This window comes from Halyomorpha halys, unplaced genomic scaffold, assembly GCF_000696795.3.
Source record: "Halyomorpha halys isolate HHAL.00 unplaced genomic scaffold, Hhal_1.1 Scaffold596.1, whole genome shotgun sequence".
NCBI classification, from domain to species: Eukaryota; Metazoa; Arthropoda; class Insecta; order Hemiptera; family Pentatomidae; genus Halyomorpha; species Halyomorpha halys.
The window spans coordinates 541,729-558,210 of record NW_027106269.1 but is presented as its reverse complement, the minus strand read 5'-3'; the positions used below and the strand labels follow the sequence as shown (position 1 = coordinate 558,210).

Here is a 16,482-nt window from a genome sequence, read left to right as displayed (position 1 = left end):
CTTCATTGGATGATATTTTTGCATCGTTAGAAATTAATTGTTGATCATCATTTATACTGATAATACTACAAAAAATTCAGATGCATAACACCAAGAATAGAAACTTCGTTTTTATAATAGAGGAGCCTATTTAATAACTTCCAGCTCATAGAACTTACATCAGCAAGTAATTTTAAAAATCAGTTTCTATTAATAACTAATACCGAAACGCATTTCTGATGGTACCATAACTCTTTAATTTGTCGATTAATTCAGGAGAGTATCGCAATAAGTGTTTTTTTTCACCTATAACGATGCATCCTACCGAAAAATTTCATGAAATGGGGAATAAAAAACATTTAATTATGCGTCAAATGTGTGTCATAACTTATTATTTCAATCAAGTAGTATATCGCATCGTATTATATCGATTTTATTTTTCACTGTAAAGAGTATTGAAGTTTACAGCTCTCTCTAAAAGAATGAGTGTTAAATGAACAAAACCATCGAAGTCTCCATAGACAAAGAAAGGTCAGTTGAATGGCTAAAAACTGGAAGGCTATTCTCCGAGACAGAGGGATTTGTGGCTGCCATTCAAGATCAGGTTATTGCTACCAGATCATATAGGAAGCATGTGCTAAAAGACGCAACAGCACCGGATGTGTCGATTATGCTTGGTAGCGCTGGAATCAATCCAACATATGACGGATGGATGTGGAGTGTTGGCTGGTATTGAATATTTACAGAGGCACAACAATGTGGCCAAAATTTTGCATCAGGCCTTGGCGATATAGTACAAGTTAATTGATGAAAAGAGCCCATACAACAAGTACCACCCAAATAGACTCCTCCAAAAAGGTCCTATCAAGCTTTATTGGGATGAATCAATAATTACGGTCCATACAGCACGCCATAATAAACCAGATATCCTCCTTATTGATCTAAGAAAAAAGACTTATTGATGTCCGGATCCGAAACGATAATAATATAAGCTCTACTGTGGGAGAAAAACTAAGGAAATATCATGAATTGGCAATTGAATTGAAGGAACTATATCACTTGGAGGGAGTTACCACTACTCCAATCATTATATCCACCAAAATCCATAGTGGCAGGCGTGAAATGTTTGGGAGTGCCTATTGATATGCTAAGAGAGGCTCAACAGTCGGTTCTATTAGACACAGCAGGTATAGTACGAAAGGTTTTAAATATTTGAAAAAAAAAAATAAAATGAAAATAAAGAAACAAAATATGAAGGTGGTTGGACTTTTAGGCCCTCCACCTCAGATATTCAACCCCCAATAGTGAGAAACACCGAAAAATAATAATAATAGTATATCGTATACTAAAAGTAAAATTTTACCTCAGGAAGAGTATTGATGAATTCAAACTTAATACGAAAACACATTTCTATTGCAGTCGGTCTAAAACGTTTATTAAGCTGATTTGTTCAATAACTTAATAAATTATGAATTGTATTTCTTTCTCTCGGTTTCTATTCTAAAATCCTAAACGGTCCTAGTGTTTCTTCTGAAAAAAAATTGTGATAAAATAAATTACAGAACATTAAGTTATGCGTCGAATGAGTACTGTAAGGTGATTTACGACCATACCATTTGGCCGAATTATTAAGTTATGGTACACATTCGACACATAATTAAATATTCTTTAATTGGCTCTAGTATAATCATTTTTTTTCGCTAGGATGCACTTTATACACTTAGGGGTAATAAGAGAGAAAAAAAAACCGGACCTCATTCTTCACGAATCCATTGCACTCGGAGCGAGATAAAATTGGATCGAAATCGAAAAGATTTCACCACCACACTGGTTCAATAGGCTTTTAGTAGGGATCCTCAAACGGAGCGAGATGAAATCGGCTCGAAGTCGAAGCAAGATTTGCCTATTAAGGCGTATCTACTTGTTGGCCAATTGTCGCAAATCTTATATAGAGTAGTATAAATGCTTGGTGAACAAAGGAACTATCCAACCATGCAATTATGTTTGCTAACGTATGCTACACTAAATTCGTTGGACTGTTAGATATTATATCATATCATATCATCGTATTAAGTTTCGATTATTGACTTAATGTATTTGTTAATCCTAATGAGGTATGCCTTGTATAGAAACCTCTCTGATGTTACAGGCAGCTCTTGGACCAGTTGCCTTGGAAATCGTGCGGGGTCGAGACGGCCCTGAGCCTGGATACGCCACCATAGTGGCCCTCATTTGCGTCATGTCCATCCTCCTGTCGGCCCCCGTGGGTGCTATCCTCATCATCTTCACAGGATCCAAGCTATTGACGAAGACTGAGGTACCAGTAGTTCCCGACGGCTGGAGGCGAAGCGCTAGACCTTCCCTCAGGGACATCAGCATCACCGACGATTTCAGCATGTGCGGCGATTCCATTATAACCCAACGACAGTCCATGGTCACGGAGCAGCCCAAATGGGATCATCGCGAAGGGGACTGAATAGTGGCGAGAAAGGTAATAATGTTTAGTAAATTATCCTTTAAGAGCTGGTAGTATAAGTAATGTTTTCACAACCCACAAAGTATAATTAAAGCCTTTAATCCGTGTTTTGCGCAATAAGTGACAAATAATTAATAATACTATGGAATTTAAATAAGGGCAATGAATTTTTAAATTCATAGATTAAGATCACCATCTATGTAACAAACTTTCGAGGGATAGGAAAAAAACGTGATATTTTCAACTAAATTGGCATATTTTTAAATATTAATTATAAACTAAATTATTTCACTATAATTAAGAATTAATATGTCTTACGTTTCAGCTGTCATATCTTCCTTAGGAGCACAATATCATTTCAGAAAAAAATAATTTCATGATATCACATTCCTAAAATATAATCTGCAGTTAAGTATGTGTAATTCACATCATATATTTCATCTGCATTTCCTTTTGTTGTATATTTATCAAAACTTAAACACATTTATGAGTCCAAACTTATGCCTTTTTTAGAAATACTGTTGTCATGTTCTTAAAATCCATTATTGGTACAATTTTTTATTTCACCAAAGAAATACCATTGCCAATAGCAGTCAGAAAGAGAGCCTTCTTAGGTTAAATTTTTTAGTTCCAACTTCAAAGAGGAAGGCGTTGAATATTTAAGGACAATAACGTTGTAAGAATTATAATGTTTGACTAAATAATTTATATCTCATAAACAAAAATTATTGTACAAAATAACAAAAGAATGTTACAGTTAAAAGTAGAAATGTGATATAAGAAGTTGAAAGATTTTGATTATGAGCTAAAAAGCCTGAATTTTCTCATAAGATAAAGGTCTGGAAAACTGTAATATTTCTTCAAATGAATTCATAGAAAATTCACCATACAAATAATTTAAAGAAATTTAATTTTGAGACTTGATTACTTTAACTTAATTTTGAAATAAATTAGTAAATCCATAAAATAAAACAATGTTTTGGAATAAGCTTCTCACATTTGCCAGGTGAACAAAAAGAAAATGGGAAGGAAAAAAAAAACACCAAAATATTCATTTTTGGGACAAAAAACACTTAGTTGAAAAAGTCAGTAAATGAATGAACAAAGTCCTTGAATAAATTCCTTGAGCGATGTTGCCTATTGCCATAACCATCACCATCTAATTTATAATCTTATATTTTAAGTTTTCTTTGACCACCTTTTTAAAAATTCAGTTATTATAGGAAAATTATAGATATCTTTTAAGGGCGGAAAATGTCAATTTTGATGAATAGAACAAAAAAGAGAAAGAGAGAGAAGGACTCAAGTAAAAATATATTATTTTAAACACATTTATTCCTCAGCACAGCCAAATCTGAACCAACCTCCCCTTTGCCTATGTTGAACGGGCCAAGACTGAGAAGTCCAACGATTTCCTGGACAGACGATTGAGTAAGGGCATTAGGGTAAGGGTAAGGGTAAGGGCCTAGCCGTCCGCTGAGGCTTGGTATCTTAGCCGAGAACTTAGATATTGCCAGGATTCCTATGGCATATTAAAAAAAGGTCGTCTGGTGCCACTGTTGTTCCAGGAAGATCTAAGGATGAATGAGGCTTAATAGAAATTTTAGAGGATTCGGTCAAAAACAAATGTGAGGCCATGATGTAGGCTCCTTAAGTAATGGTGTACATTACTCCTACAGTACACAGGATTACAATATTACTATTTACTACTTTCCCTTCACACTGAAAGGAATGGAACACTTAATGTTCGAAAATTCATCTGTCCCTTATAGTTCCATAAAATCCATAGTTCCAAATAGGTTCTAGAAATTAATTGTTGAATAGTTATTATGATGGGACAAATTTAATATTATCTATAAACTAGTCACACTACTACTACTGAGTACTCTATCCACGATCTAGGACCAACACTAAGAAGTTTAGCGTTTGTTGGCAAACAGTTAATGCTCTCTAACAAGAAGGAAACCTAATATCAACTACTGCATCAAATTCGCAAGTTCCATAATATCGATTTAGCAAGTTCTCAAATGAGTTACCAAGAGCTTTGCAGACAACCTTGCGGCTCCTAACCGGCAGTTGTACCGCGGTCACGGCGAATTATTGTTTGAAATTAAATAGTAATACTTTCTTTTTTTTTAAATGAATCAATAAAAAAAACTATATTTATAGAAATTGTAAAATATTTTTTCATCTTCTCTCTCGTTTTTAGGTACAATGAATGGTGTATATCAAGAAAATAGGTATCGTAATCACAATATGAAACAGTATTATTGTCAGTTATTTTTCTACAATAACGTCAAAACCTAAAAAACATTCCTGGTTCAATTTAAGAAAAGAAACAGATTTAGTGGCCAATAATGTAAAGTGTAATCGTGCGTTATAAAACAAACATTCGAAAAAGTGGAAAATAAAATATTTTCTATTAAATAATATTGATATTTAATTCACTTATTAAATTAAATTATTTAATGAAAAAGTTAATTTTTGTTTAATGAGTTTCTGAATAGCTTTAACGTTGAAACAATGTCCGGTAGATGAATTGAGATACATAGTATTTTCAATTAAAATGTAATAGTTTTAATTAAAATATAACAATCTCAATTTCAAATTTAAGTTTTACATTTGAAATGTAGTCTACCTTAAATTAATTCCTCAATATTATATTTTGATATTCTCAAAATAAAATAATTATTTTACTGAGGGGAAGAGTACTCACTATTAAAATTATTATCCTAATAACTAAAATAGTAAAATAATTAAATACAAGCCAGTCTAACTTAAATTAATTTTTCTATATTATATTTGGATATTATAAAAAAAAATAATCATTTTACTGTACTACTCGTTGAACCAATTTGATAACTGTAATTTTCATATTTCTGTATTCAGGCAGTTTTTTTTTTCACAAGCAATGTTTTTCTGCAAGAACTTGCAATTATTTGTAAGATAAAATAATACACGGAGATAACTAAAAACGTTTTTATATAATAGAGAGATTTCTAAGTAAATGAATTCAAAGCTTTTCCATATTTTTTCGAACTATTATCGTTTGTTTGATAATTAATAAAAAGTAAAACTAGCATTATTTTATATTTTTATGACCCCCTTCTTGTTCATATCTGACTAGGTGACCAACCTATTCTAATCATTGTGGGAGGGAATCAAGTTTTTCAATATGGGAGTGCTACGAAATGAAAAAAGTCCACCCCGAGTCCCGCCCTCTGTTCTCAAGACCAGCGCCTTAACCACCTGAGCGGCCCCTTAGTGTCATTACTCTTTAATTTTAATATAAAAATTATTTATTTATTTATTAAAAAGCAAACATGACGGAATAACCTCGTTCTATGACTATTGTGCCCCCCTTATAATAAGACTATTCCATAGACTATCCATTCCTGCTTCACAGGCAGAGTTCACAACTACGCTTTAAATCAATTATTTAATAAAAATCACGTTATTTAGACCGATATTTGCATAAGCAAGGCAAACCAGATTTTATAGCCATATTTTAAAAAATATTTCAATATTATATCAGAGAAACCCATAATTTTAATTTTTCAAATTACCAGAAAACTATGTTACCATCCATAGTTAAAGTGTTCCACCATTTGTACTAACTTAATACACCCTTTCTGCTTCACATCTGCCCGAGTCTTGATTAATTTTTGGCCCTATCTGTGATATAGTGTTTTTAAGTGGCTTATCTAAACAATAATAACTTAGATTGTCGTATCTTGGCAGCAAATAATTACTTAGACAATTTTTGTTTGATTTTTTCACATATTAATAACATTGTGAATCACATTTTCAGCAACATGGCCCAATAACTTTAACAGCAGAGGTGGTCCTAATTTAGGATGGGGATCAATATAGGGGAATTTCGAAATAAACAAAATAATACATATTATTTTAAGTGTTTAAGATATTATTTTACTTTAATAAATGGTCCGGGTGCGCTAAAAAACAAAAAAAAACTCAAATAGTGACAACTATTTTAATGACCCAACGTTTCTCCCCACGTTGCAGGGCTTTGTCAGGGCTAAAAAGGATACAAAAACTTAACAAAAGTAAATGGAAAATGACAAGGGTATAAAATTAAACGTAAAAATAAATAAGAAAAATAAAAGGTATATAAACAATAAATGAAAACGGAAATAGTAACGGATAAAAAGAAGAAATATAAAAGATAGTACAAACGAAGAGATGAAATGAATGAGCTCTATCATCCATATTACCATTGTCTAAAAACATGGCAAAATGTAATTTTAAAAAATATATAATTTATTCCAAAAAAAAGACAAAAAATTTGAGGCAAAAAAAAACAAAACAATGTTTCTAAACAAAATGAAAAATTTCAATTTTGAAAATTTAACTAAAGAAAATTTAAGACTGGTATACATCTCCCGGAACACACAAGGTATTCATTTGAAACATAATTAAATTTCCTAGAAAACTAAATTGCAAGAACACACATTATTTTGCATTTTTTTCCTTTATAACACTAATAGAATCTAACCTAAATCCATACACTAAGAAGAAAATAAACTTAATTTGTGTTATTATTCTTTCCCCAACAATTTCTCCTACTGCACTATAGGGGGCCCCGGTGACAGAATTTGAAAAAGGTGTTAAACAGGAATTTGAACAAGTCTAGGAATTCAACATCCTTCCTGATAAATTTCGGGACCATCAGAAGATAGAGCAGGTGGTTTCTTGTTGTTGTACGCTGTTGTTCTTAAAAATAATACTTGAAAATTAATTGTCATATTTCCTTTTTTTTTTTAGTTAAAACTTAATTTATTAAAAAAATACAAGTAAGTGTGATGTGAATTACTATAAAATTACGAAATACAAACTTGTGAAGAATCTATCCATAAACAAAACTCCGATAAAAGTTCAATATTATAAGGTCTCGAGGCCGCCTAGTTTTTAGACCTCTAGAATGGATTATCCAAAATTGAGGGAGAAGCAAGGTTAGGTAGAAGTGTGTTTAGGTGGTTAGATCCTAAGGATTGGATGCGAGAGGTATTAGATAGTTCAATAGAACCTCAAAGCTCAACTTGTTAATCTAGTTAATAAATTGTAAAGCTCATCACCAGGCTTAAAGGCATTATATAAAAAAAGAGTCTTTTTGAAATGTTCCTTTCGTAGTTAATTGGAAGGTTAGATCGTTTTTCTAGTAAGCGTGTATAGACAACCGATGAGCTTTTTTCTACCTTTTGAGTCTTGTGTGAGGATTCCAAGCTAGTTATTTATCTACATGCAGTCCTAGATAGCGGGTCTGTTCGACAGGTATAAGTGGAATATTATGGAAGGATACTCTTCAGTTTTATGACTATTTTACAAGGATTGAGATTTGGAGTTGGTGAGTTTGGAATGCTATAAATTAATAATTATTCACTGAAAGCACACAAATGTAACTGCAAACGTAGCAAAGAAAGCTCTTATGATTAAGGAAAGCTAAGATGGGTTGAGATGTATGTTAAAGCTCATTTCAATTTTGATATACGATTTTTTCTTGCAAAACCAATCAATTAGGTTTGTTTTAATTAAATTGAATCACGTAATTTATAATTTTACTGTTGAAATTGTTTTCCGTTTATGTAATACTGTGAAAACGTAATGAAGAGATCCGTAAGAAAAAAAAAATCACACCTGGAACTGCTCCTTAGCTTGAGAAGTACTGACGAGATAATGGACTTAGCCCAGACAGTGAAGTTCTCTAGGCACTAACGATACTTTAATCTCAAGCTGGACTTTTTTCTTCCCAAAGACAGAAACCATTGCTCACTCCCTACACAGCTTCGTGATTCTTCAAGGCAAGAAATTTCCACCTGCTTTTCTCTAGAAGCATTTTCCAGGATCATTATTTCCCCTTTTTTAATAATCTCGTCAGGTGAACAAATGTAAAACAATAAACGAACGGCCAGGAAATGAAAAAGTATAACTGTCCGTGGTAGATAAGTGAGCGGAATATTAAAAGTGAACTCTTGAGCTTCTTTACAGCCCTTCACTCCAACTGGCCAACCTTTTATTATCTCCTGTGCTATTATTTTTTTAATGTAGCTAATCATATTTTCGTTAAAATTATAATATATTTTATAAACCTTAAACAAAATATACAATAACTTGTACTTAATTCATTTTTATGCCGGTCAACTTTTGTTCTAAACTAAATCTTATTAAACTGAAAAAAAAAAATAATAAGTGGATACCGAGTGGAAGGAGATGGGCAACAAAACCTCTCATTTTTTATTTATCTATGTAGCTGTAGTACTCAAAATATTGTTTCATTCTGTGCTAGGTTATTCACCAAGCTCAGACTAATCTGATTTCTAGGTGAGGTTTCCTTTAGGAAAATAAATATTCTACTTCGGAAAGCAATAGAAACTTGTAATACATCATTTTAGTTTCGTAAGCGTCAAGTTCTTGAGCACGTACATTATATTGAATTCTAGAGTTCATCATAACCAGCAACTGCCTTTTGGATTTTTACAATGAGTTATATCTATCTCATATTCCATATATTGCTTTTTAATTAAAAAAGAATTGCATATATAAATGTCACCCTGAAATCGAGCAGTCATTTAGCACAAAATATAACGGTACTAAACCAATTTAAAAAAAATAAATAAATCAACAGTCATAAATCAATTTCAGGGATTTCACTAACATCAAAACTCAAGTTTTGAGTTTTATTTAATTGAATAGCTATCAAAATTTCCCTATTGAACTTCTGAGGAGATTATTATAACTGTAGACCTGTTAGTGCTCAGTTTTATTTTTATTTTTTTTAAATGAATACATTTTTTATATATTTTGAAAATTGAAAGACTTGATTTCTATTTTATAGTGTACTATTTTTATTTATTTTTAATGATTTTTAACTTTCGGCAAATATAGAATGAATAGGGCCAAATTTCATACCCGAGAACAAAACATAGACTGAATAGTTTCGCAATTTATTCTAAATTATCATGCATGAAGAAAATAATTTATAATGCTTTGTGACTTCACAAAGTTAAACAGTGACTCCCTCCTAGTTGAGAGTAGGGTTGAAATAGAAGTTTTTATATTCCGATAGAATAAATTAAAATAGGATACATTAAAATAAGTAACAATAAAATCTAAAAGTTATTATTTACTATTGATTCAACCTTTGTAATCGATGAAACATTAAAACTGACCTCATCTCGCAGTTCAAGATATGAGTTTTTATATTTCAAGATACGTACAATTCGAAAAGCCACAAAAAAAAAAAGAATCTACCTTCTGACTGTATTTATTGAAACTTTATTAGGAATACGCCAAAAATTAGACATATTTTAGAAAGTTATATATACAGTCTAAAATAATTAAATCTCATCAGTATCAAAAAATTGGATTATTGGTACTGGATTTTGTAATACTAAGAAAATTATACACTTTCCATGTTTAACTAAATACTTTTTTTAAAAATATCTTTATTGAAATTTACAACTGTATATTATACATAATACATTCAGTAAATGTGATCTTAGTTAAAATGGAGTGTTACAGGCGTATAGAGCAACTACCCATTGGTAGCACTCTAATGACATTTTACATTAGCAAGTCATCTTCTTTTCCGGCGCATCGGAAGATTGTCAGGAATGGAAGAGGATGCTAGAAACTAGGAAGGTTAGAAACTAGGAAGTTTGAGTGGTTAGGGAGTTGAGTGTAATGGAAGGAGTGATATCTGGTTCGCGCTACAGGGAAAATTAAGGTCTTTATGTATGATTTTATTTGTGACAAAGTAAGGAGCATTGAGGATTTTACGAAGATTTTTGGATTGTAAGGATTGGATACGAGAGAAATTCGAAGGTTTAGTGGAGTTAAACAGCTCAACTCCATATGTCCAGGATTGGCCTTATTTCAGTCATGTAGATCAAATTGACGTGCAGTTTCCTGTCTTTTCAGTCTTGTGTGAGGATTCCAGGTTAATCGTTTGTCCATATGTAGTCCAAGGTAGCGGATCTGTTCGACAGGGGTAAAAGTGACATTATTAAATGAAACTGTACGGCAGTCGGTAGGTTTACGACGAAGGATAAAGGTTATTTGATGGGATTTGTTGGAATTTATCTTAATCCTCCAATCTTATGACACCATTCTTCTAGGGGTCTGATACGGGATTGGAGAGTTTTGGATACAATTAATGACTTACTGGGTTTTTAATTTTTTATATAATAAATAATTAATTTAAATAATACACCGTGGTGTAATAATTTGCGGCGTTTTTATATATAATATACCAGAGGTGAAAAACTTGTAAAAAGAGGGATAAAAAGTTGGAAGCTCTCAGGGTTCCATATAGACCGCTCTTAGGCCAGCAGAAAAAAAATTCAGTTTAATCAACAGGTATGAAATATTCCACCCCATATATAATACATAACATAATACTGCAGAAACGGCTATGCCTGAAAATAGAGCGAGTCACTAAGGAAAAGTTGTTTAGGTGTACCAACGACTAAAAGCGACATTGGTATTGAAACCTATCTCGTAATGCGATGCAAGGTTTTCATTCAAATTTAATATAGCCAGAAAATCCCTGAGGAAAAGAGACCTTATAAAGCTCCTCTCGCTAAAGAAAAAATACAATAGAGTTTTTTTTTTTTAAGAAAAGAGGAGTATTCAAAATGTAAAAAGTTTAAACTTGAGTTAAAAAGAAAGGAAAAACATCGGCAGACGAGTTAAGAATTTAATCCTTCTCTCAGGCTTAGTAAAAAATGTAATATACTATTGGAGCTTCTGGATGGCGTAGTATTTCTTATTCATAAGATGCTTCAATTTTGTCTTCGCACGCATCACTTAATCACAAAAAGTTCACCTTTATCGTTTATTATTCGTATATACATATATATATATAAAAATGTATATATACAATGTGTACGGTTATCTAATTGTTATTTCTCATATCTTCCTAGTTTTTGTACATATTATTGGAGCTAACTTAGATCCGCGGTCTAGAATATTGCTAAAATAAATACAATTTATAATATCTGTTTATACTTTTATATATTTACTTTCACTTTCACATGTATTTAATATACAAGGGAATTATTCCGATCGTGAAAATTTTTGAATTTGAGTTTTTAACCAAAATATAAGTTATGAGGTACCCTTAGTTCAAATAACAAAGTCTCGCAAAATGTTGTGTGTGTGCTCACGAATAGCCTTGCTCATAAACTAATATTACATATACATTGTGATATTCGAACAACAGGAGTTGTTGAAAACGACCTCGTTCATTAATCGAATTGTAATTTTTTCATGGGGAGAAAGCTTTGAAATATTCAGTTCTTCATGTTCACCAATTCCCAAAGAACCTAGTTCTTGTTTCATATTTATTCCCAATGTTATAATGTATATGTATGTTTGTGGTTTCAGTAAAAACCAAGAAAATATAATAGCTAGAAGATGGATAGTAATCAAATTTTGCAGTTTATCAATAGCAAACAGGACTATGACACACAATTTTTAAGCACAACACATGAAGACCAAAATATTTCTATTTTCCAAAACAGCAATATTTTAATGGACCAAATTTTCGTGCAATTGCATATCTTGTTCTCTTACTTCAAATTTAGCTAAATTTTCAAAAAAAAATCGGTATTTAAATCATTAAAATAATTTCCTATGTTCGAAATAAAACATTTTTGGTTAACTGCAGACATTTTCTCAACTTGAGGAGTTTCTACATGTAATTACATTAATTTCTGTTTATTGTTTTGTTGCAATGAAATTGAGTTTTTGGCTTATTTTTTTTACTTTAAAGGCTAATGATAACATTCTGGGAATAGGAAATTGAGCTTTGATTTTTGTGTGAATGAATAATAAAACCCAAGAAAGCCTTCTTTACGTTTTAAAATGTTGATTTAGTCTGATACTTTAAACCTGATTTAATTAACCAATGAACACATATTTACAAATTTATTGCCTGACAGTAATATCTACCACGAAATGTTTGATTTGATTCTGAACACGTACTAGAACACAAATTCAAATTTAAGTTCTAGTGTGGTGAACGGGGTGGGGGGAGCAGATAGTACTTGCAAAGCCTCCCCTCGCCCGCAAGCAACGTGATCAGCACATGGAGACTTACATACCCGGCCTATCGATTCCAGACCTCTCTTCCCTCCAATGTTTATTTAGAGACCAGCCTCCGGGTGACAACACATCGGCCAGCGACATATACTCGGAAAGTTCATGACAACGGCGGGAAATAATACTGCATATATATTTAACGTACATTTCTTTATAATGTGTTATTTCATTCACTTTTATATAAATAAAATATTTTATCCGTTTTTCCATTTTTTTTTTCAACACATTGTTTTCTTAAAAGATGGAATATTTACTTACTTATAAAAAAAAATCAGGAATATACATCGGCCATACTAATATGTAGAAATCATTGAGGAAATTGATCAAAACTATTCTTTCACAAAATATAGAATTTAAATTATCACACATTTTTCCTCCATTATACGAATATAAATTTATTTATTTTTAAAAACTTAATTAACTGACAGAACACTATCTGACTTTTGAAGTTGTAAGAAAAATTGAAAACTATGAAGAATAGATCATTGGAAGAGCTCTCTCTTAACGATTGGTTCTTAACATTTAAAATTTTGCGGACTAGTAACCTGGAAATAGAACCAGGTGTGTCCAACTCCCACTCCCACCTTGGGGCAAAAGGGGGTCTCCCGTTTATTATAAGATATTTTAAAATTAAGTTTCATAAAACTGCATTGTGATTCACTTTTATTGTTGATTTTTATATCAAAACCTTTCAAGTGACAACAACAAACATTTGGAACGATAATATTAAAGTTATAATAATAAAATGTGTGCTGGACAGTCCCGCGACTCACGACCCGTCTTTGGTCCGTGAATCACCGGTTGGGAATTATTGCTCAAAATAGTTCATAACTAACATTTTTTAAACCTTTGAAAAAAAAAAAAAGGTTTTACCTATGAACAAATTTACACACTTTCCATTTTAATTTATATTTGTACTTGACTCAAAAAGTACACGAGTACTCAAATTTTTACCTATTTATTTTTTCGAATCACTCATAAACTATACATTTCCCAGAACATTCCAATTGGTTATTCGACAGACAATTAGTAGGTCTACTAATCGAAAGATAAAAAAATAAAAACTGGACGAATTGCAGCGAAGGTGCCTTAAACAATTTTGTTTAGTAAAATCACGTTAAGTGGGCAAAGAAAACAACAAACTCAACAATTTTATTGAAACATTTAGTATAATCAATACTATATTTAAAATCAATAATTTATTACTTTTTGAACAAGTTATCATTAATCAATTCAATATCTAAAGGGAACAACCCCCCAAAAAAAATAAAAATGAAAAAATATTGTCAATAAATAATTGAAAAATTAAGTGATCATCTACAAGAAGAACATACAAGTTTACATAAAAACAAACCGAAGACAACTCATCCCACTTCACTTGTCAAAAACAATAGCCATCAACCTAGGGACAGCACATCAATGCATGAAATATCAACATTTGCTCTTGAATGAATGGATCAGTGAAACTTTGTCAGTTATTGGATTTATAATTTATATAATAGCTGTTTCTGTGGGGAGGTAGTCTCAAGCCTCCCATAGTAAAATCGTATAGTCCAAGAGCCCGAGGAGAAAAAAAAAAGTTATTATCTACGAAGATAAACTATTATAAATATAGTTTTTCAAAATGCAAAAATATTTTCTGAACAAATATATGTCAACATGTTGTGAATTTATTTTGGTAATTTTCATCCCTCTATTTTCAATCCGCTGGTGTTCCTCAAGGTAGTATTCTCGGTCCCATCCTCTACACCGTCTATACAGCTGATATCCCAACAACTCCTAACACTATCCTCACCACGTATGCTGATGACACAGGTGTGCTCACAGTTAGGAATATCCCTTTGATTTCATCTTAAACTCTCCAGTCCCATACCACAATCCTTGAAGAATGGTGTCGAAATTGGAGGATAAAAATAAATCCCAACAAATCACATTTACACTTCGTCGTAAACCTGCCGACTGCCCTACAGTATACTTTAATAATGTGGCTCTTACTCCTGTAGAACAGATTCGTTATCTTGGACTACATCTTGACAAACGACTAACCTGGAATCCTCACACAAGACTGAAAAGACAGGAAATTGCGCGCTGATTCCGACTATTACAGCACTTCTAGACAAACGGTCTAAACTTCCAACTCATTACAAAAGAGTGATCCACATGACAATAATAAGGCCCATCTGGACATACGGAGTTGAGCTTTGGGGCTCCACTAAACCTTAGAATTCCTCTCGTATCCAATCTTTACAATCCAAAATCCTTCGTAAAATCCTCAATGCTCCTTATTTTGTTACTAATAAAACCATCCATAAAGACCTAAATGTTCCTTATGTAACCGATCTAGCCCGAACCCGATATTATTCCTTTCATAATAAACTCCCTAACCACTCAAACCCACTAGTTCCTAACCTTGCTTCCTCTTCCATTCCTGGTAATCCTCCGAGGCGTCTGAAAAGAAGATGGCCTTATATTGTAAACTGTTTTTAGAGTTCTACTACTCGGTAGTTTCTCTACATGCTGTATCATATCATTATGTCATTATGATCAAATTTACTTGTTGTATTTTTTATACAGTTGTAAATATCAATAAATAAATAAAAAAAAAAATAAAAACATTTTGGTAACTATCACAAAAACTAATGCTCCTACGAAAATAAACGTCATAAATAATTGAATAGTCCATTAAACTAGCTTTAATTTGAGAGCTAATAGACATCTAAACGCTTAATGATTTTTGAAATATAGTTTTCCCAAAATAAATTCACTGATTTCACGTTATGAAATGGTGCTTTTCAAAATATTGTATTTCGGGAACCAAAAAACGTAGACTATAACTAAGTCATCTATCAGTGTAAAGCCGATTCAACCAGCATCAGGTTTAAAAATTACATTATGCAAACACTAGTTATAATATAATTCACAAAGACTGAAAGAAATAAAATAAATGGGGATAAAAACACTAGAGCCTTCCCATAGTAACATTTTATTTTCTAATCACTTTATTACAAATACAGATATGATAACGTACCAACGAAACGATAACCAGAACGTGTTCATTATAATTTTCTTATATACGGAACATAATTCGTTAATTGCTGTATTTTTTTCATTTTTCAACCGTTTTATCCACTGTAGGCAGGATTTACCTTTTTGAGTACTAAATTTCAAAGCGGTTTAAAACCGATTATATGCAGATTTTAATTCCAGGCTGTTATTAAATTATTCACTAAAGGACGGGGCTGAAGATGAGGAGATAATGCCCGGGACTAATCGGCTTACTTTATGGCCAAAGAGGCAGAAGAGAGCTTTTTCCAAAGAGCTATCATTTACGAGGTGGTGTACCTGGTTCAGTGCCAGGCCCTAACTCAGCCATCAGGTCACCGCTTTTTCTCTATACCCAACAAATCACAGTTCCGCTTCCGCTAACCGTCTTACAGATATATACCATATACCATTGTTTTGTATCGCCATCGCTAAATGTCGTAGTAATGTTAAAATATTGTTACGAACAATATTTATTTTTTTAGATATTTATTTCTTAATGAACCTACATCCGAGTAATGGCACATTAGTACCATAAATAAAATGTTAAAATATACATCACCGTTTTAATTATTATTTTGAAATGTTTATTTAAAAACATATATCTTCTTTTTTTTTCCTGTGTGAAATTTTACGTACTTGCTCTATTCTCTAGAGAGCCTTGTAAGACACATATTGGTTTACATGCATTTTCTTAATATACTTAGGCATACATAAATTGTAGGAAAAATAAATTAAATATTATGTAAATATATAAATATAAACTAAAGAAAAGAAATATATAAACATAATAAGAAATATAAAGTAATAATAAATATGAAATACAAAGTAGAAATATAAAGTAAGTGGCTTTTTTTTTTTTT

At 31.7% G+C, this 16,482-nt stretch overlaps 1 protein-coding gene across 7 annotated transcripts in view; it reads left to right on the top strand.

The window, feature by feature from the left end:
• Nha1 (Na[+]/H[+] hydrogen antiporter 1) overlaps positions 1–16,482 on the top strand; it is a 244,678-nt gene that overhangs the window by 219,921 nt on the left and 8,275 nt on the right. For all 7 annotated transcript variants that reach the window (XM_014426846.2, XM_024358963.2, XM_014426848.2 and 4 more), the window contains one exon: positions 2,129–2,470. In XM_014426846.2, the coding sequence (XP_014282332.1) occupies positions 2,129–2,455 (327 nt within the window). In that variant the 3' untranslated portion in view covers positions 2,456–2,470. The remainder of the gene's footprint in view (positions 1–2,128; positions 2,471–16,482) is intronic.